General features: G+C 48.2%; 1 protein-coding gene across 2 annotated transcripts in view; it reads right to left on the bottom strand.

The window, feature by feature from the left end:
* Positions 1-336: 336 nt before the first annotated feature.
* The window catches only part of LOC119957376 (gamma-glutamyl hydrolase), a 41,667-nt gene continuing 18,935 nt past the window's right edge, over positions 337-23,068 (bottom strand). For both annotated transcript variants that reach the window (XM_038785324.1, XM_038785325.1), the window contains exons 5-9: positions 21,849-21,987; positions 19,335-19,441; positions 9,795-9,888; positions 4,101-4,238; positions 337-2,245 (exon numbers count right to left, since the gene is read on the bottom strand). In XM_038785324.1, the coding sequence (XP_038641252.1) occupies positions 2,130-2,245; positions 4,101-4,238; positions 9,795-9,888; positions 19,335-19,441; positions 21,849-21,987 (594 nt within the window). In that variant the 3' untranslated portion in view covers positions 337-2,129. The remainder of the gene's footprint in view (positions 2,246-4,100; positions 4,239-9,794; positions 9,889-19,334; positions 19,442-21,848; positions 21,988-23,068) is intronic.

Raw genomic sequence — 23,068 nt, 5'->3', positions numbered from 1 at the left:
GCCCCATTTGATGCACTTACCTACTGTGGCTTAACTGCAGTCGCCCCAATCCAGATTGCAATTCCTGCTTTCCAATACTCAGTGCCATGCAATGGTGAGGGATAGAACATAGAACAGTACAGCACAGAACAGGCCCTTCGGCCCTCGATGTTGTGCCGAGCAATGATCACCCTACTCAAACCCACGTATCCACCCTATACCCGTAACCCAACAACCCCCCCCCCCTCCTTAACCTTACTTTTAAGGTCACTACGGGCAATTTAGCATGGCCAATCCACCTAACCCGCACATCTTTGGACTGTGGGAGGAAACCGGAGCACCCGGAGGAAACCCACGCACACACAGGGAGGACGTGCAGACTCCGCACAGACAGTGACCCAGCCGGGAATCGAACCTGGGACCCTGGAGCTGTGAAGCATTTATGCTAACCACCATGCTACCGTGCTGCCCCTGATGATGGAAGTTCAGTCAATGTTGGTGATTATTCTCTAGGCGAGTTGTCTAAATTCCATGTGCTGGCTTTGTTCTCCAATCCTATTCTTCTTTTTGCCAATCACCCGCCCACACAATATATTCTTAAAATGGGGACGACGGTGGCACAGCAGTAATGTCAATGGAATCGAAATCCAGAGGTCCAGGCTCAAGCTCTGGTGACAAGGGTGCAAATCCCACCATGATAGTTGATATTTAGATTCACTGAATAAATCTGGGACATAAAGCTAGTCTCAAGCTATCGTGACCATGAAACTATCACCGATTGTTATAAAAACAAAACCACCTGGTTCCCCAACGTCCTTTAGGGAAGGACTTTATCTGGTTGGGTTTACGTGTGAATCCAGACCCATAGCACAGTTATTGACCCTTGACTACCTTCTGAAATGGCCTCGCAAGCCACTCAGCTCAATGGGCAATGAAGAGGTAGACAATAAATGTTTGCCTTGAAAGCGACACCCACCTCTCCTGAAAGAATATATTCAAAACATGTTGAATGAGTTTCTGCTTCAATCAGTAGCCTCAATCATCCATTCCTCAGCCTCACAAACTCTCTGGGCAACACGTCTTTCTGCTCTCCATCCCACACCTCTTGCATTTATGTTGTGTTAATTATTTCTTGACACACTCAATTACTGGAAACAGTCTGGTCACGTCTATTGCATCACCTTGCAATCTCCACTTTGCCAACAAAGGTAGGATATGAATTTGTTCATTCTTAAGCTGCTTGGTAGATGCTAAAACTCCACTTCTGCCCATGAGCAGGAACAACTGACCGGAAGCTTGAAGTTCATCCCTTGCTTCTGATCCTGGCTGATGATCACATTTCTTCTCTCGCCATTACATCAGTGTGACGAGAAGAGGAAAAAGCATAATCTGTCAGAATCTGAGGTACCCAATGAAGAATACTGGGACGGGGTCTTCTGACCCTTCCCACTGGCGAGGTCTTGCGGTCCTGCTGAAAGTGACCCTACGGTGGGTTCCCCAGTGGAGGGACAGGTGAGCCACGCAAAACAACTGGGTCGAGAGTTCACCATCTGACTGAAATGAAGTGAAAGGCGCCATAGTACACGAGGGGCATAGGCTTTTCTCATCTTTTGAGAGAGAACTGACCGGAGGGTCACCATACCTCAGGCAGTGAGGGAAGGTTGACGCCTCTTGATTTTTGTTGGTGTTTTTTTCCTCTTTGCCTGTCACAATTTGGTTTTACTTTCGGCACGTGAGGTGTTTTGATAGAATTAGAATTAGGGATCGACAAGAAAAGGAGGTCATTTCTGCTTCAGTTTGCTAACCTGTAGATTTACCCATTCGAAAAAAGTATTTGCTGCAATAGAATTGGAAAGAGCTCCCTACTTAAGTACACACCTTCACCCTATTCACATAACCCCACCTAACCTTTGGACACTAAGGGGCAATTTAGCGTGGCCAATTTACCTAACCTGCCATCTTTGGACTGTGGGAGGAAACTAGAACACCCGGAGAAACCCACGCAGACACAGAGAATGGACAAACTCCACACAGTCATCCGTGGCCGGAATTGAACCCTGGTCCCTGGAGTGCACCCCCCCTGCCAGAAGTTACTTAAATTTATCCGCACCAAAGGTTACTGCACCAAATAATTCCCTGCTGGCATTTCTTTAGAAAAAGTAGATCTGGATGTAGCTGGATGTAGGCACATAGCGCGGATTGTAGTTATAGATCAGAGCTGCACGCTCTTCTTCTGAGTTTCTGAAATGATGAAAGTTCTTCCGGGCTGTGAACAAATATATAAAACTGATAAGTGACAAGGAAACTGATTGTACAGCGTATTAAACATTATGGCTGGTATTCTCCGCTCCCGGGACTAAGTGCCCGCTCCATCGTCAACGACGTCGCGTTTCATAACGGCGCGAACAGGTCCCGGGTACGATCTATTCTGGCCCCGGCCCCTCACCAACATGGCAGCGGTGTTCTGGGGCCGACCACGGAAGGAGGTAGGCCGGGGGGGGTGGGGGGCAAGCAGGCCCGGCGCAATTTGCGCAGCGCTAGTTTCGGGGGTGGGTGGGAGAATCACGTGTGGGGGTCGGCGTGCGATTCGAGCAGCACCCCGGCAATTCTCCCACCCGGCATGGGGGGTGGGGGGAGAATACTGCCCTATGGACTTTCACCCTGGGAGCTGGTTCACATCAGACAACGGGAAGCAAGTTCTCCCCGTGTCTGCGTGCGCCTCAACCCCAAAACCCAAAGATGTGCACGATAGGTGAATTGACCACGTTAAAGTTCCCCTTAATTGGAAGAAAAGTATTGGGTATGGTATAGCAGCACAGTGGTTAGCATTGTTGCTTCACAGCACCAGGGTCCTAAATTCAATTCCTGGCTTGGGTCACTGTCTGTGTGGAGTCTGCACGCTCTCCCAGTGTCTGCGTGGGTTTCCTCCGGGTGCTCCGGTTTCCTCCCACAAGTCCCGAAAGACGCGCTGTTAGCTGAATAGGACATTCTGAATTCTCCCTCTGTGTACCCGAACAGGTGCCAAAATGTGACAGCAACACATCCACTTGTCATAATCATCAGTTTTGTCACCTTGGATCGATTCGCAGGGAGCACAGAGCAGGCACTGTTTCTCTCTCTATCTCTCTCCCCCATGAAATCTATCTTATCTTTCAATCACAGTAGTTGAGAGTGGCAGCAGATTGTTTGGCTATCAAAGTCGAGTATGATCCAACTATCAGCATCCAAGCACCTCCCAGCAGGATCACTGGAAAATGAACTGGGTCACTGTCTGTGCGGAGTCTGCACGTTCTCCCCGTGTGTGCGTGGGTTTCCTCCGGGTGCTCCGGTTTTCTCCCACAGTCCAAAGATGTGCAGCTCCAATGTGGATTGGCCATGATAAATTGCCCTCAGTGTCCAAAAAGGTTTGGAGGGGTTATTGGGTTACGGGGATAGGGTGGAATTGAGGACTTAAGTGGGTTAGTGCAGACGCAATGGGCCCAATGGTCTCCTTCTGCACAATTTTCTATATAGTTCTATTTTCTATGATCAGGAGCGAAACACTCATTCATTTTCCCTCCTCAACCAAGGCAGACTCCACACTGAGACGGATGAGAGGATTCTCTGTCCACGCTGAAGGGCAGCAACAAAGTGCTAATTCTTTTGACATCCACCTCAAAATGATCAGCTATCGCACAAAAGGATGCCTTTCAATTTTCAAAAACTTTATTTTAAATTTAGAGTACCCAATTATTTTTTTTCCAATTAAGGGGCAATTTAGAGTGGCCATTCCACCTAACCTGCACATCGTTGGGTTGTGGGGGTGAAACCCACGCAGACACGGGGAGAATGTGCAGACTCCACACGGACAGTGACCCGGGGCCGGGATTTGAACCCTGGTCCTGAGCGCCGTAGTCTCAGTGCACTGTGCCACCGTGCTGCCCTGCCTTTCTCAAAAACCCATGACTTCACAACTGTCACCCTCCGAAACATTGTACCCATTGACGGATGGATTACCAACAGAGGACGGAGATTTAAGGTGATTGACAAGAGAACCAAAAGAGACAAAGAATAATTTTTTTAAAACACAGCAAGTGGTCAGGCCTCTTTCTGTGCTGTCAGCATTCAGCAACCACAAATACCTTCATTGATGAAAAAATCAGACATGAGAAAGGAGACTTCAACGGCATTCGGTGAGTGTGGGAAAGATTTATTCTGCTGCCACTGAAATCGATTAACTTCTGGGTGCCATTGGACCCCGTAGAAAGGATACAGGAAACCTGCAATGGTTGACAAATTAGAGATTAGGAATCTGTTCAGAATGTGAGCCAGACACAAGATGTCACCATTCCATACATATTTATTATTATAGATTGTTAATTATCAGTCATGGGTCAGCTGAGATGTCATCATTAAAAGTGATTTTTCAAAACATAAGACAAAAGTCAGTCCTTTTCTGCAGGATTCACTACCCAGGGAGGAGCTGGGAGTTCATAAGCAGTTGCCAATCCTCAGAGGAAGAATCACTGTCAGATTAACCTGAGGAAGTGAGCTGGCCCCGGTTGACTAAATTAGATGAAATGTAAATATTCAAGAGTCAGCACAATAACACACAGTTGCACCTGAACAGCAGTTTCATGGTCCTTCATAAAAAGAACATTTCCTAAGACATTGCCAATGACCTTGAGGGAATTGCCAGTAGTTACCGAACAAAATGCACATTACCCGGCGTAAAAGATAGTTGCTTCACAGTGTACTGCTTCATCCATCCTCTATCCCCTGCAGCCACCCTCCTGCTTCATCCATCCTCTATCCCCAGCAGCCACCCTCCTGCTTCATCCATCCTCTATCCCCAGCAGCCACCCTCCTGCTTCATCCATCCTCTATCCCCAGCAGCCACCCTCCTGCTTCATCCATCCTCTATCCCCAGCAGCCACCCTCCTGCTTCATCCATTCTCTCTCCCCAGCAGCTCCCCTCCTGCTTCATCCATCCTCTATCCCCAGCAGCTACCCTCCTGCTTCATCCATCCTCTCTCCCCAGCAGCCACCCTCCTGCTTCATCCATCCTCTCTCCCCAGCAGCCACCCTCCTGCTTAATCCATCCTCTATCCCCAGCAGCCACCCTCCTGCTTCATCCATCCTCTATCCCCAGCAGCCACCCTCCTGCTTCATCCATCCTCTATCCCCAGCAGCTACCCTCCTGCTTCATCCATCCTCTATCCCCAGCAGCTCCCCCCTGCTTCATCCATCCTCTATCCCCAGCAGCCACCCTCCTGCTTCATCCATCCTCTATCCCCAGCAGCCACCCTCCTGCTTCATCCATCCTCTCTCCCCAGCAGCCACCCTCCTGCTTCATCCATCCTCTATCCCCAGCAGCTCCCCTCCTGCTTCATCCATCCTCTATCCCCAGCAGCCACCCTCCTGCTTCATCCATCCTCTCTCCCCAGCAGCCACCCTCCTGCTTCATCCATCCTCAATCCCCAGCAGCTACCCTCCTGCTTCATCCATCCTCTATCCCCAGCAGCTACCCTCCTGCTTCATCCATCCTCTATCCCCAGCAGCTACCCTCCTGCTTCATCCATCCTCTATCCCCAACAGCTACCCTCCTGCTTCATCCATCCTCTATCCCCAGCAGCTACCCTCCTGCTTCATCCATCCTCTATCCCCAGCAGCCACCCTCCTGCTTCATCCATCCTCTCTCCCCAGCAGCCAGTCTCCTGCTTCATCCATCCTCTCTCCCCAGCAGCTCCCCTCCTGCTTCATCCATCCTCTATCCCCAGCAGCCACCCTCCTGCTTCATCCATCCTCTATCCCCAGCAGCCAGTCTCCTGCTTCATCCATCCTCTCTCCCCAGCAGCCACCCTCCTGCATCCATCCTCTATCCCCAGCAGCCACCTTCCTGCTTCATCCATCTCTATCCCCAGTAGCCACCCTCCTCGCTTCATCCATCCTCTATCCCCAGCAGCCACCCTCCTGCTTCATCCATCCTCTATCCCCAGCAGCTACCCTCCTGCTTCATCCATCCTCTATCCCCAGCAGCCACCCTCCTGCTTCATCCATCCTCTATCCCCAGCAGCCAGTCTCCTGCTTCATCCATCCTCTCTCCCCAGCAGCCACCCTCCTGCTTCATCCATCCTCTATCCCCAGCAGCCACCTTCCTGCTTCATCCATCCTCTCTCCCCAGCAGCTACCCTCCTGCTTCATCCATCCTCTATCCCCAGCAGCCACCCTCCTGCTTCATCCATCCTCTATCCCCAGCAGCTACCCTCTTGCTTCATCCATCCTCTATCCCCAGCAGCCACCCTCCTGCTTCATCCATCCTCTATCCCCAGCAGCTACCCTCCTGCTTCATCCATCCTCTATCCCCAGCAGCTCCCCTCCTGCTTCATCCATCCTCTATCCCCAGCAGCCACCCTCCTGCTTCATCCATCCTCTATCCCCAGCAGCCACCCTCCTGCTTCATCCATCCTCTATCCCCAGCAGCTCCCCTCCTGCTTCATCCATCCTCTATCCCCAGCAGCTACCCTCCTGCTTCATCCATCCTCTATCCCCAGCAGCCACCCTCCTGCTTCATCCATCCTCTATCCCCAGCAGCCACCCTCCTGCTTCATCCATCCTCTATCCCCAGCAGCTACCCTCCTGCTTCATCCATCCTCTATCCCCAGCAGCCAGTCTCCTGCTTCATCCATCCTCTATCCCCAGCAGCTTCCCTCCTGCTTCATCCATCCTCTATCCCCAGCAGTCAGTCTCCTGCTTCATCCATCCACTATCCCCAGCAGCTACCCTCCTGCTTCCTCCATCCTCTATCCCCAACAGTCTCCCTCCTCGCTTTATCAATCTATGGCATAGTGGCTAGCATTGCTGCCTCACGCGCAGAGGACCCGGGTTCGATCCCGGCCCCTGGTCACTGTCCGTATGGAGCTTGCATATTCTCCCCGTGTCTGTGTGGGTCTCACCCCCACAACCCAAAGATATGCAGGGTAGGGGGTTGGCCACGCTAAATTGCCCCTTAATTGGAAAAAAAGAATTGGGCACTTTAAATTTTAAAAAATAATCAATTTTTTCTCAAACGTGACAGGTAATACAAGATCTACCCCAGCCTGCTCCAAACTATTATCTTCCAAGACTGAATTAAGCTATTCTGAAACGTCCATTAGCAATTCTCTGATTGTATCATCGGAGTAAGGAATGGCAGCAGTTGTAAAATATCAGTCTCCTTCAACATCTCCTCTTTAATTAACAGGGGAGCCTGTTCATTTCAGTGCACAGCACCGTTGGATTTTAATGCATGGCCGTGCACGTGTGGCTTATTAAAGAGGATGAATTGTGAATGACCAATGTTGGGACCTGTGGACAGGTGGTGGCCATGCACAGCTGAGAGAGAATATTGATCTCCACTGGATAAAAATGAAGAAAGATAAATGAATATAATTTGTGAACTGTTTGAAACAGTAGAGATATGGTATAATCTTTGCCCAACCCCACAGGGGTTTCCTTCCCTTTCATTTGAACTTCTGTGAAGTCCCTGCTTGTTGTTCTGAATCTTTTGCCGAGAAGGTGAATACGTGCTCAGTGGGAGACTGTACTCCTCATTGAAGAATGATGAGAATAACTGGGGCCGCTACCCCGAAGAATGGGCTGACCTATTCATTGGAATCAACTGAGAGCCTGCCATTGATTCCTGTGGCTAAAAATTCCTCCACACGTTGAATCTATCCCTGTGACTATGCCCATGTACATATCTTAACTGAAAACCACTTCATATAGACATTTTCACTCGTACTACTATTAAGGGGAGGTGGGTAGGAAAATGTCCAAGGATTTCAGCAAGGCAGACCTAGGAATCCAAGTTCCTTGGGATATAAATGTCCCGCAAGGAGGTCAATGACTATTTTCAGAGTTTAACTGCAGCCAACACCACAATCAATACCCATGGTTAGTAGTGGCTAGAGTAACTCATGGTCAAACTTGATGTGATGGATATGGAAGCATTCATTTATGTTAGCTTTCCTGAGGTATACTAGTATTTTTTTATTCTGGAGAACATGCTGCACTGATTTTTAATTGTGATTTCTCTGGGTTTTGTTTCAATGCCGATCACAACTGGGATGAAGAGGACGTCCAATACAATCACAAAAAAACTGGGTTAATGCTGGTCCAACCACTGACATCCACAATGCTCTGTCACCTTCATTTGCTCCGCTGTTAATTGCAATCAACATGCATTTTACAGTTTGAATTTGGGATGACTAACATAAATATTAATTCCAAACTCTGCAGCTAATCCAGGACCTTTACATTTGTTCATGGGGTGTGAATATCTTTGGCCAGGTCAACATTTATTGCCCACCCCTAATTGCCCTTGAGAAGATGGTGAGCTGTCTTCTTGAACTGCTGCAGTCCATGTAATGTATGTACACCCACAGTGCTGTTAGGAAGGGAGTTCCAGGGGTAGCACTGCAGCGCAGTGGTTAGCATTGTGACTGCGGCGCTGAGGACCCAGATTTGAGTCCCAGCTCTATGTCACTGTCTGTGTTGAGTTTGCACATTCTCCCAGTGTCACCCCCACAACCCAAAGATGTGCTGGTTAGGTGGATTGGCCATGCTAAATTGCCCCTTAATTGGAAAAAAAATAATAATTGGGTTATCTAAATTTATAAAAAGAAAAACAAAAGAAGGGAGTTCCAGGATTTTGACCCGGTGACAATGAAGGAATGGCAATAGATTTCAAGATGTGGAGATGCCGGCGTTGGACTGGGGTGAGCACAGTAAGAAGTCTTACAACACCAGGTTAAAGTCCAACAGGTTTGTTTCAAACACGAGCTTTCGGAGCACGGCTCCTTCTTCAGGTGAATGGAAAGCCTTTCCATTCACCTGAAGAAGGAGCCGTGCTCCGAAAGCTCGTGTTTGAAACAAACCTGTTGGACTTTAACCTGGTGTTGTAAGACTTCTTACTGTGCAATAGATTTCAAGGTCAGGATGGTGAGTGGATGGCAACCTGTAGGTAGTGGTCTTCCCATGTAACTGCTGCCCTTGTCCTTCGAGATGGTAGAGGTTGAGGTGCTGTGTAGTTGTGGCAATGGCCCCCAAATTCTGGAAGGATAAGCTGGATTTATATATTTTTAATTGAGCTGGAATTTGTTTCTTTATGGTGAGAATCAAGGTGCTTGATTTGCCTTCAGTAAATTCAATACCCATGATCAATCCTGTTGCCGACTTTATTAAAGGCATGCAATTCAGGAAGGCAGGAGGAGAGGGAAGGACGATCAGTTTGCAACACGAACAATATCACGGTTCTAGGTTACTGGAAACCTGATGTTACCTTTGACCCCAATCAGTGATGCCACTCAGCAAAGTGACAATATTTTTAAACAAACAACGCAAAAAAAGACACAAGTGTTGCACAATTAGGGCCTGAGGATGACGATTCTTCTAAAATTGAAGTGGAGGGGGGGGGTAAACTTAGCATTAAAGGAACAATCTTTGATGCTTCCACTTTGCCAAACCTCTGCAAAAGATTATGAAGAGGATGTGTGTGAGCTAATGTGACAAATTTAATTAAATGAAGTGGTAAGAAATGTATCGAGCTGAAAGAACCGAAACATGATTCTATAATGAGCTTCATATTTACACAGAACAATGAGGGGAAAACAGATGACTGTAACAACTAACTGAACAGTGTCCTTGTAGATACCTTGTTTGGAATGATGGCCTATTCATCTGCAAATGGTGGTTAAAGAAATGAGAAAAACACAAAGTGTTCTTTGGACATGATACAGCGCTGTCATATAATGTTCCTGCCACAGCTATATTATTTGTACAACTGTTCAACCTACCCTCCATAGATGACACAAACTCGACGCCCTTTCTGTCATTATTAGTGGACAGGATTGAATAGAAATTCCTTAGTTTCTCATCTTCCAGAAATGCCTGCCGAATAAAAGAACAGTCAAATTAGAGTGAAAATAAAGGGAATAAATTGCCCTGGCAAAGGGACTTTAGGGTCTTTCTAGATGGATAAACCAAAAGGGGCTGAATGGCAACTAAGAGTTGAAAAATAACTTGTTCTGACTGGTCATTCACTGACTCACACAGGACATTACTGCATCCTCCTCTTTTCAACCCGTACAATTCTCTCCCCTCCTCTCCTGAAAATACTTAATCGTGCAGAGGTGCTTGACTTGGCTCCCCATTCTGCAACTGGATCCTGAATTTTCTGACCAACAGACCACAATCAGTAAGAATGAACACAACACCTCCTCCACAATAGTCCTCAATACCGGGGCCCCGCAAGGCTGCGTACTTAGCCCCCTGTCCACACACGACTGCGTGGCAAAATTTGGTTCCAACTCCATCTACAAGTTTGCTGACGATACGACCATAGTGGGCCGGATCTTGAATAACGGCAAGTCAGAATATAGGAGGGAGATAGAAAACCTAGTGGAGTGGTGTAGCGACAACAATCTCTCCCTCAATGCCAGCAAAACTAAAGAGCCGGTCATTGACTTCAGGAAGCAAAGTACTGTACACACCTCTGTCAGCATCAACGGGGCCGAGGTGGAGATGGTTAGCAATTTCAAACTCCTTGGGGTGCACATCTCCAAAAATCTGTCCTGGTCCACCCACATCGACGCTACCACCAAGAAAGCACAACAGCGCCTATACTTCCTCAGGAAACTAAGGAAATTTGGCATGTCCACATTAACCCTTACCAACTTTTACAGATGCATTATAGAAAGCATCCTATCGGGCTGTATCACAGCCTGGTATGGAAACTGCTCGGCCCAGGACCGCAAGAAACTTCAGAGAGTCGTGAACACCGCCCAGTCCATCGCACAAACCTGCCTCCCATCCATTGACTCCATCTACACCTCCCGCTGCCTGGGGAAAGCAGGCAGCATAATCAAAGACCCCTCCCACCCGGCTTACTCACTCTTCCAACTTCTTCCATCGGGCTGAGAACATGCACGAACAGACTCAAAAACAGCTTCTTCCCCGCTGTTACCAGACTCCTAAACGACCCTCTTATTGACTGACCTCATTAACATGACACCCTTTATGTTTCATCCAATGCCGGTGTTTATGTAGTTACATTGTATACCTTGTGTTGCCCTATTATGTATTTTCTTTTCATTTTTGTCCAATTAAGGGGCAATTTCTTCCCTTTGCTTCCCATGTACTTAATGATCTGTTGAGCTGCTCGCAGAAAAATACTTTTCACTGTACTCGGTGCACGTGACAATAAACAAATCCAATCCAATCCAATAATGTTTTTGTTCTCCAAATTCTAATTGCTGTGGCAGTAATGCCGTGATTTGAGCACAAATGCAGATCCTGGGGCTAGTATATTTACATGTCCTGCTCCATTTCCAAATGCAGATCCTGGGGCTAGTATATTTACATGTCCTGCTCCATTTCCAAATGCAGATCCTGGGGCTAGTATATTTACATGTCCTGCTCCATTTCTAATACATAAGCAGATGAGAAATTGGAGTGGGAGTTTGGCCAGTTTTAAATTGGAGCTCCATTTCCTCGTCTGATATCCTTATTGCTTGGTCCCCTAAAAATCTGTGGTCTCACCTTGAACATACTCATTGACTGAGTGTCCACAGTCCTCTCGTGTTCACAATTCCAGAGCTTCACAGCCATCAATGTGAAGAGCGAATTAAGAGATGCCATGGTTAACTACTTATCCTGAGTCTATGCTGCCGAGAATCTTTTGCAGGAGGAATCAAGACGCTTGGCATCTTTTAGTGCAGTATTTTTCAAACTTTTTTCCAGCAACCCATTTTTACAGAATGGCTGACTCACAAAACCCCCCCCCCCCCCCCCCCCAACACACACACACACACACATTCACAATAGATTCTCCATGGTTACTTTTAAAAAGGCCATACTCAGAGTTAACACTGTATTATTAAATGTAAAAATTGTAAATTGCGCTGCCGTTTCACCTGAAAGACAGTTATATCCCGACACCTTGCTGAAGGGTGTAATTCAGGATTATTTCATTATTTTATATTTTCCCACCCAATGTTAGCATTTGAAGAATTGCGTGGAAGCGTTGGAAACTGTTTTTTTTAATTTAGTGTACCCAATCATTTTAGTCCAATTAAGGGGAAATTTAGCGTGGCCAATCCACCTACCCTGCACATCTTTGGGTTGTGGGGGTGCGACCCACACAAACACAGGGAGAATGTGCAAACTCCACATGGACAGTAACCCAGAGCCGGGATCGAACTTGGGACCACGGTGAGTGAAGCAGCAGTACTAACCACCACTCTACTGTGCTGCCCGGCCTTTTGGCTAAGATGAGCGTGAGGCCTGGATCTGGTATGTCTCTCTTGTGCAGACCATGAATTGGATTCAATTTGAATTGATTTTTGGAGCTGGATTAGGGGTTTGCCCCAGTCCACACTCTGAGCTCTGGCTTTGTAACTCTGATAAAGTAATATTAAAAAACTTTGACTTCAGATACAGGAGCCCTAATTGCTGAACTAAAACGTGGTCAGACAGAATGTCACTGGACGCCAGTCCGTACTGTTTCCCAGGTAAATATGTAACAGACTGAAAACATGCCAAAAATAAGCAACTCAGCTGACCAATATGCAAAACGTGCAGACACATTCCATTCCATACAGCTGCAACATTTTACCGGCTCCTTTATATACGAATGTAGTTTAGTCGCCAGTTAATGTCACCCTTGGCGAACAACTGAAGTCCCAATAAAGCTAGAATCAAAAGTTGTTGCGGTACAGGAACCAATACAGCTGATGGAGTTCATGTAGCCACACGGTTGAGGCTGATGCTTGGGGGTGAGTACCTGTGAAGAGCAGGTGGAGAGCAGTGGGGGAGGTGATGCAAAAAGAAGGGTTCTTGAAAGACAAGAGCCCCAATGTGGAGAGGCAGTTCGGAAGTGGAAGGAGTGGACATCGGGGCTTGTAGGGGTGGAGGAGGCTGTACGTCCAGGTTAACTGAGAGAATGATAAAGGGCTTTTAAGAATTATAATAACCTTTACTAGTGTTGCAAGTAGGCTTACATCAACACTGCAATGAAGTTACTGTGAAAAGCCCCTCGTTGCCACATTCTGGCGCTTGTTCGGGTACACAGAGGGAGAATTCAAAATGATCAATTCACCTAACAGCATGACGTTTGGGACTTGTGAGAGGAAATCGGATCACCCGGAGGGAACCCACACAGTCACAGGGAGAATGTGCAGGCTCCGGACACAGACAGTGAACCAAGCTAGGAATCGAAACTGGTTCCCTGGCGCTGTGAAGGAACAGTGCTAACCACTGTGCTGGGTTTGTTAGTGACACACTGTACAGATCCTGATGCAGGAAAGACCACCCAAAGAGAATTTTACAGGTCACTTCCTGCAAACTGCCCCAGCTGCACTGTGGCCCAGATAGGCAAGGAAACCATCGCACCAGCTTTTACATCAGCCTCATGTGGCAATACGCTGTACTGCAATGAGAATTTACCTGGAGAGAATACGGAAAAAATGGTCAGGCCATCTTCAGGGATTATTTTTGGTGACCTTTTGGCGGCCCATCCTGCGACCCATCTGCGGGTCACGACCCTCACCTTGAAAATCACTGTATTAGTTGGATCAACGTCGGTTGTTGAAATCAAAACCAAGACACAGGGCTGGATTCTCTGTTTCTGAGACTAAGTGCTGACATCAGCGTGGGAACAGTGGTGTTTTATGACAGCAAAAAACGGCGCAACAGGTACACCGATTCAGCAACTCTAAGTGGGCAAGCACCATCGCAACGTGGAACACAACCGATTCCATTGGAGCTGGACCCCCTTCGGGATGCCGTTGAGGAGAGAAGGATGACCCAGCACCCCGGCCTGGAAGGAAGGCTGCCAGAAGCTGCTGTTCGCTGTGCCTGGGCGCAGGTGGCAGAGGCGGCCATGGTCTCATCTGGAATCTTTAGTCTGGCAGTACTGGATGTCTGTTGCTGGTTGTTTGTGTCCCTGGCTCTGGTTCCTCTGTGGATGGGTGGATGTTCCTCTCCTTGGCTGGTGAAGGTATCACCGCTGTTGCCGTTGGTGGTGAGTGAGCGAATGGTGGAGCAAACCCAAGGATGGCCCCCTCCTGCTTTCAACCGCGATGTCCCGAGGCACCGCCTGGGCTGCAGCCATTGCACATTTGCGAGCTGCAGCCCGTCCGTGTCCACGTGGTGCCAAATGTCCCATCTATCTTTGCAGCTGGCCAGAAGTCCACAGATCCCTCCCTCCTGATCCTTAAGGCAAAGCGAGGTGGATCACACACTCGGACCAATTAATTGCCCTGCACCCCAGTCACCTGTCCGTCAGGTAAGACCCAAACTCTATATGCACAACTCCCTAATACATAATACACGAATAACAATGACAAATGTAAATATACATTCCAGAACCGACCTAATACAGTTAGACAAATGGAAGTGTCCATACTGTAAGATACACTGGGGCTGGTTTAGCACAGTGGGCTAAATCGCTGGCTTTGAAAGCAGACCAAGGCCAGCAGCACGGTTCGATTCCCGTAACAGCCTCCCAAACAGGCGCTGGAATGTGGCGACTAGGGGCTTTTCACAGCAACTTCATTTGAAGCCTACTTGTGACAATAAGCCATTTTCATTTCATTTTCCATATAATTGGCAGTCTAATGCAGAGGTGGGACAATATCAGAAACCTAATACAAAAGTGAAGGAATACCATGGTACCTGCTTAAGCTGGAACAATATTCACTTACGGTCGTGAAGATAACAATTGCTGTGAGTAGTAGGGTTCAATCGTGGTGTGTGTAGTAAAGGTTGGTGGTCTATTATCCGTGGGCGGAAAGACAGCTCAGCATGACAGCTGATGATGGAAGTGCTCTCCGAGTCAGATCGGTGAGAGGCAAGAGACATTTTCAATTGCAAATAACATGCAGAGAGGAGAAGAGGGGGTGGAGAGACGAGGGTGAAACAGCGCACAAAGACGCCGTGCGTGCATGGATCAGATGATGGGGCAGGTTCCATCAGAAATCAGGTGCCATGCTTATTGGGAGGTGTCCAATTGTCATCATCTGGACACCTCAGAATGTTTGTGCTCCACACACCTCAGAACACTGCGCTCCGCAGTTGTTCTTGTAATACCCCCATGGGAGGTTCATCCATGGATTCATCTACCTCCCCTGGTCGGCAGACCCGCGTCTGCTGGCTGCTTGTGTTCATTGGGTTCGAATAATCTGGCCAACCGTCTGGCGTGGTCCCATGTCCAATAGGGGGACTGGGGAGTGTGAGTAGTTGTGGGGCGCTTGCGCTGCGGGTGGGAACTGCGATGTGAAGGTGTCAATAATAACCACTACATCCTTAAATCCATTTCTGCATGGTGGGAGTGGGCCAATGTAATCCACATGGGGATTCGTCCAGGAATTCGCCACAGGACAGGTGTGTCCTATGTGTCCCTTTGTGGCATCGGGAATATTCTAGTCGCAAACGTGGCAGTCCTCAATGTAATGAGTGACATCTTCCTTTAGTTCCGGCTTGGTGCCCGTGTCTGTCATGGGATTGGTATATGAGCTGGTTTCGGTCCTGGGTAGGGACTGCATCAATCCCGCCCTTTCAACCAATCCGTCCTGTACGGTTAGCCCGTCCTCCCATATATCGTAGTGGATTGGGAATCGGGGTTCGGGAAAAGTCCTAGGGAATCGTCAGTGCGTTGGGACTGAGCTAGGTTGGCTACATTAATCTGGGAGACGTCAACTGCATTCAACGGCTCACCTCTGGTTGGCTGCCAGAGATGTCTGTAACAGGCACTGGTCCTAGCTAGGGCGTTGGCCTTGCCGGGGGGGGGGGGGGGGGGGTGCGGTGATGGCTCGCCACCTTAATGATGCCGTAGGAGCGGCCAGTGCCTACTTATAGTTCGGCAGATGTTTCCCGTGCGCTTTGCTTCCCACCAAGTGTGCCCTACCGCCCCGGGGCCTGTCTCGGTGCCTGATAGAATCTGACTACATGTGCCAACCTCTCCCTTTGATATATCTCCGTACTACCCCATTCCATAAGGGACACCTCTCTGCTCCTGTCTTCTGTGCCTCTACACTTTTACCTGTTGTCTGAGCTGCCATATTGACGTTAGGGAACAAGGGGGTAGAGGGTCAATTGAGAAGCTGCGTGCAAACCTGCCAGGTTGACCCTATCCTCCCTTGTTAGGTCTGCATGCAGTTAGTACATACTTCCGAAATTCGGTAGTTTGTCCAATACGGAGTTCACACCTGTGGTTTCTTTTTGATCTGTGAATAATCCTCAAAAATATGTGGGTCAATTGGCGACCTAAGTCAGGCTCAGGCGGAATCTCCAAGACTGTTCTGTGGAATCTTTTGGAGCAACAATTGTAACTCCCAGCCGAATACCACCAGGGTCACCAGATTTGTTGTACTTTCTGAACCAAAGCTTGTCTCCAACCCGTACATGATGGACAAATGGCCACACAGGCTGCATGCAATAATACTACTTCAATACACACAGAGTTAATAGTAGCCAATATCACACACACATACAGGTTGGACTCTAAACTAACACACATGAAAGACCAACTTATACTTCCAGGTGACTAACATGTGCAGAGCAAGCAGCTGGAGGCGGCGTCATGTAAAGGTAGTAGTCTGGGAGCTTTGATAACGGCTCCTTTGCCGTTCTCGCCGACCCGTTACTCCTCAAGTCTGGAGGTGGTGGCGACACTGTGGATCTGGGGACAGTGGAGGAGGTATAAGAGGGTGGAGGGAGCGTCGGTCTGGACCCCGATATACAAGAATCACTGGTTTGTCCCGGGTAGGATGGACGGTGGGTTCCAGACCTGGCAGAGGGCAGGCATCAGAAGGATGGGAGATCTGTTCAGAGACGGAAGCTTTCCCAGTTTGAAGGCGCTAGAGGACAAATTACATCTGCAGCCAGGAAATGCCTTTAAATATCTGCAAGTACGAGCCTTCCTGAAAAAACAGGTAGTGGCCTTTCTGACGCTGCCACCACTGAGGATACAAGACAGGGTGGTCTCCGGCACCTGGGTGGGGGAGGGGAGGGTGTCGGATATCTACCAGGAACTACAGGAGGCGGAGGAAGCCCTGGTGGAGGAGCTCAAGGGCAAGAGGGAGGAGGAGCTAGGTGAGGAGTTGGAAGCCGGTCTGTGGGCAGAGGTCCTGGGCAGGGTTAATTCCTCCTCATCATGGGCCAGGCTCAGTCTAATTCAATTTAAGGTGGTCCACCGGGAACACATGACGGCAGCGAGAATGAGCAAGTTTTTTGGGGTATGAGGTGCAAGGGTAGCCCTGCAAACCATACCCACATGTTTTGGGTATGCCTGGAGCTTAGAGAGTTCTGGCAAGGGTTCGTGAGGGCAATGTCCAAGGTGCTTAACACACCGGGGCCGAGTCCAGAGATTGCGATCTTTGGAGTGTCAGAAGACCCGGGAGTTCGGGACGGGGACGAAAGAGGCCGACATCTTGGCCTTTGCCTCCCTAGTAGCCCGGAGACAGATTTTATTAATGTGGAGGGACTCGAAGCCCCAGAGTGTAGATACTTGGGTTAACAACATGGCTGGGTTTCTCAGCCTCAAGAAAATAAAGTTTGCCTGAAGAGGGTCTACACTAGGGTTCTCTCGGAGGTGGCAGCCGTTCGTTGACTTTCTAGCGGGAAATTTAAATGTCAACAGCAATCCGTAGGGGGGTGGGGGTGGAGTGAGTGCTTCATTGGGATGGTGTGGGAAGACTGGGTTGTGTGGGGTAATGTCTATTTAATTGTTATTGTATATTCTCTTATTGCACAATGTTAATGTTCACTCTAGTTTGTTTTGCTATTATGGTTACTACTGTTTTATTGTGAAAAATTCTGCAAAACCTTAATAAAAATACTTGCAACAAAAACATGTGCAGAGCAGATATGGCCTCCTGTGGAATGCGTTGTCTGGCATTGCTGGGTGTCTGTCGCCGGTCGTTACTGTCCCCGGCTTCGGTCCCTCTGTGGATGGTGTGGATGTTCCCCTTCCCGGCTGGTGCAGGTATCACCGTTGTTGTCGGCGGTGCTCGAGGGAGCGAGTAGTGGGCTACGCAGCACCTTTTTCCCCATGCAGGTTTCGCGCACTTTTTAAAAAAAAATTTAGATTACCCAATTATTTTTTCCAATTAAGGGGCAATTTAGCATGGCCAATCCACCCACCCTGCACATTTTTGGGTTGTGGGGTCGAAACCCACGCAGACACGGGGAGAATGTGCAAACTCCACACGGACAGTGACCCAGAGCCGGGATCGAACCTGGGACCTCAGCGCCGTGAGGCGGTTGTGCTAACCACTAGGCCACCGTGCTGCCCTTGGTTTCGCGCACTTTTGGGCGGTCCCAAGTAGATGTTCAATAGATCGATCAGGACTCGATCACCCAAATCGATCTCAACCAGTAGGCGGTGGACACCTCGATGGCGGGGTGGGTCTCTGTCGGCCATGGCCACTAGTGTCTGAGGCACGTAGGCCTTCCCAAATAATGAAACTAACGCCACCAAGTCTGCCACATATTGTTAGTTTCTACCTGCAGCCCATTATCCCGGGATGGCCTTTCAATGACCTTTTCCCTGTGTCAGTTTCTGCAAGGTCTGGGCTGCAGCCCTTGTATATTTGCAAGCTGCAGCCTGTCTGCGTCTCTGTGTTGACCAATTTCTCATCTATATGTGCGGGCGGCCATTTTGGATGCCCACACCCCTCGCTCTCACCCTTACCCCCTCATCCTTGGCCTGTTATCCGCCAGTGCCCCCCGATCCTGGTGCCCGTCCTGCTGGCTGGCGCTGCCCTCATTGGGGACTGCCTTGAGTGTGGATCTGGGTGGTCCCGGTAGGTGGCTGCCGGTTGGGCGGGTATTCGGTGCCGAGGGGGGGGGGGGGGCGCCCATACGATCGGTGCCACTGTGTAGAACCAGGGCCCAGGGTGGATGGTCAGGAGGTGTTCAGCAAGATGGCGGTCGATGCCTGGGCACCCCGGCTGCTTCCAGTACATCTTATATCTTGGAGCAAGCACTTCTCTTCGTAAAACAGTCCGACAATTGGTGACTTGCATTCATCTAATTTATTTTGGAAATCTCTATTCTAAGCAACATTTCCTTCTTGCTAGCAAGATCAATCTCAATCTTTTCCCAGCAACACCCTTTGTTGAATGACACCTTCTGTCAAATCCTCTCAGAATCTGCCATGTTTCAATGAAATCCACTCTCATTCATTTAAACACCAAGTCATCTGTCTTCATAGCCCAACCCTCTTATCACAGGAATCAATCCAGTGAACCTTTGTTGCATCTCTTTCTAAGGCATCTTTACACCTTCTTTGTTACTGCATATAATGGTGCAATGAACAATATGAAAATGATTACCTTCACGGTAATAGAATAGTGATGGAAGTTTGCAGTCAGGGGTTCGTTGGATAAAGCCTTGTACACATCTGGAGGAAATTTCTGAAACATTTTGCTAGATGCTGCAGCTGTGGGAGGAGAGAGAAATTGAGTTAAAATGAAGAGCAGCCTGGTGGTGAAGTGGTTCACACTGCTACCTCACAGTGCTGAGGACCCTGATTCAATCCCAGCCTCCGATCATTGTCCATGTGGCGTTTGAACATTCTCCTCGTGTCTGAGATGGTCTGACCCCCACAACTCCAAGATGTGTAGGGTAGGTGGATTGGCCATGCTGAATTGCCCCTTAATTGGAAACAAAAAGAAGTTGGCACTTTAAATTTTAAAAAAAATTAAATTAAAATGCTCAGTCATCATTCTTTAATGAGAAAGAATGTTTTGATTAAAATAAAAAACTTGATCGATTGGAACAATAGTGGACAAATGGACCCACATTGAAACTTTTTAAATTGATAGTATTGACCCATTGATCAGAAGTCCACATTGTCCAAAGAGACAGATTTGCTGACCTCAGCCAGTTGTTGTCTCTGGGAATGATTCTATGATATTCAAGCAAAGGCTTACACGGATTGCTTTTGAGGAAAACAGAAGGGCAAGTCCCGCATTACTGCCTTGAACTGTAAGCTTAGTCCCAGTCTGGCCTCAATTCTCCCTGCAGTTCACTCAGCAGAAACAGAAACAGGCGCCGGAGTGTGGCAACTAGGGGATTTTCACAGTAATTTCATTACAGTGTTAATGTAAATCTACTTGTGACACTAATAAAGATTATTATTATAAGTACAAGGCATTTCCATTAACCTTGCAGGGGGCATCTTCTTGAATCTGCTTGGCATGACTCATGTAAGCAACTTAGTCAGTAGAGCAAACTAACATTTCTCTCACTCTATTTTCCTCAACGTTCCTGCAATAGTGTTTATTTTTATATGATACCTTGTCACATAGAAATATCTCAAAGCACCTGCGACAACCATCGGTTTGCCCCCGGGAGTATAGATGGGGGGTTCCGAGTATGGCGGCGAGCAGGGGCGGGAAGGGTGGGCGATATGTTCCTGGACGGGAGCTTTGTGAGTTTGAGGAGCTTGGAGGAGAAATTTGGTTTGGTAAGGGGAAATGACTTTAGATACCTACAGTTGCAGGACTTTGTTCGTAGACAGGTCCCATCTTTCCCACGCCTCCCGCCAATGGGGATCCAAGACAGAATAGTCTCTAGGAGGGAAGAAGGGGGGGGTAGAGTCTCTGATATTTATAAGGTGCTCATGAGGGAGGAAGGGTCCCAGACAGAGGAACTGAAACTTAAATGGGAGGAGGAGCTAGGCGGGGAAATGGAGGATGGGCTGTGGGCAGAGGCCCTGAGTAGGGTAAATTCGACCGCGACATGTGCCAGGTTCAATTTAAGGTCGTTCACCGGGCCCATATGACGGTGGCTCGGATGAGCAAATTCTTTGGGATAGAGGACAAATGCGCTAGGTGCGCGGGAGGACCAGCGAACCACGTTCACATGTTTTGGGCATGCCCTAAGCTGAGGGGGTACTGGGAGGGTTTTGCGGGGGTCATGTCCCGGGTGCTAAAAACAAGGGTGGTGATGAGTCCAGGGGTGGCAATTTTTGGGGTTTCGGAAGACCCGGGAGTCCAGGGGGAGAAAGAGGCCGATGTTTTGGCCTTTGCTTCCCTGATAGCCCGGCGACGAATACTATTGGTGTGGAGGGACTCAAAGCCCCCAAAGACTGAGTTGTGGCTTGCGGACATGTCAAGTTTCCTGGGTATGGAAAAAATTAAGTTCACCGTGAGGGGATCTGTACAGGGGTTAGCCCGGAGGTGGCAACCATTTATTGACTTCTTTGCGGGAGAGTGAGCGTCAGCAGGGGGTGGGGGTGGGGGGGGGGGGGGGGGGGGGGTAGAGTAGGAGGGAAAATATGGCGGGTAGTACCGGTGGGAGAGGAGCGGGCTTGTGCAGTATGTTACGATGGAAGTATTGAAAGTACGTGGATGTTTGCACATTTTTGCCTTTTTTGCTTTCTTTCTGATGATGTCTGTAACTGTTTATAAAGCCAAAAACTACCTCAATAAAATTGTTTATTAAAAAAAAAGAAATATCTCAAAGCACATCACACGGTGAATTATTTTCAGGACGCATTGACCATTGTTATGGAGCTAAATGTGGCCAGCAATAACCCACAAACAGATAAATGGCCAGTTCCCGTCCTTTGTGAGGTGATACAAGTTGAGGAGGAAATGTTGCTGTGTTACAAAATTGTTTATCCTGGCAGGCAGGACTCATTCACCTCTCATCTGAAAGAGGACATGTCTGACAACACTTTGTCTGCATTCTCCTGCAAGTCAGCTGAGATAATACACAAATCATTATTGTTTGTTATCTGATATAAATCTGTTTTAATCTGAAATGCAACACACCGCCACCAAACCCTCTTTACAGTGTAATCCCCAGGTTAGAATACCTCTGTCACAAAGTACTCTTACCATTGGTCAGATTAAGTGGGAGAGCAATGTCTTCTGAGTCAGTATTTGTCAGTAGGTTCTTCCCAGCAGTACAAACGACCAGGAACTGCAGTCCCAAGCAGGTTCCCCATATTGGAAAATAATCGCCAGCATCGAACGCCTGCAGTAGAAACATAGAAACAGCATGAAATAAAGGAGAATAAACATAATCATCCAAACTACATTTACCTCACAGTCTTGACTATTCAAACACACTGTTAGCTGGCCTCCCATGTTCAACCTCTGTGTGGTGAATGTGATTCACACCGGATTGTAATCTGTATATACATGTGTCTGTATTGTAAGTGCAGTTGCACTACCTGTCCTCCAGGGGAGTAGCTCTGGGAATGCTCGAGTTGTATGGGGCTTCTCCCTTGGCTCTGCCCAGGACTCCTCCCCCGGAAGCTGCTGTATAAAAGGTCAGTGCCACATGGTCAGCCGGCCAGTTCACCGAAAGTTCAATGGCTAACCGGCTGGCTCTGTTGTGAGTATATTAAAACCGCTATTCTAATCCTACAAGCACGTGTCCGTAGAATTGTTGGTTCCAACACTCTGTAAGCTGGAGGTCATCCAATACTCTGCTGCTCGTATCATGGGGAGGCGGTGGATGTCGCGGTATTGTCACTGGACTAGAAACCAGAAACGCTGCTGGTGGTGAAATATGAATTGAATAAAAATCTGGAATTAAAAGTCTAATGATGACCATGAAACAATTTCCTTCCTTTAGGGAAGGATATCTACCGTCCTTACCTGATCTGACCTACATGTGACTCCAGGCCTGCAATGTGGTTGACTTTTAACTGCTCCCTCAAGGGCAATTAGGGATGAGCAATAAATGTTGGTTCCCCACATGAACAAATTTTAAAAAAATCTTGCACCAAATACTGTTCATCCATCACCCCATATGCTCACTTCCTTACACTGGTTCCCAGGTAGGCAAAGCCATTTTAAAATTCTCATCCTTTTTTTCCAAAGCCCAACATGCCTTTTTCCTCCATATCTCTGGAATCTTCTCCAGCCTGCTGCAAATAGTTAACGTGTGTTCTGGAATATAACCCAGGCTTATTTAGGAGAATTTAGGATTTAAAGTTTAACTGTGAAAAATGGGATAAATGCAATTCTCACAAACTTGGAGCCTAGTACACTTAAAAGTGGGGAACAAGTTGCCTTCAGAGGTTAACACATAGAAAGGTAAAGTAATT

This window comes from Scyliorhinus canicula, chromosome 26 (assembly GCF_902713615.1).
Source record: "Scyliorhinus canicula chromosome 26, sScyCan1.1, whole genome shotgun sequence".
In the NCBI taxonomy this organism is placed as follows: domain Eukaryota; kingdom Metazoa; phylum Chordata; class Chondrichthyes; order Carcharhiniformes; family Scyliorhinidae; genus Scyliorhinus; species Scyliorhinus canicula.
This window is presented reverse-complemented; position numbering and strand designations above follow the sequence as displayed.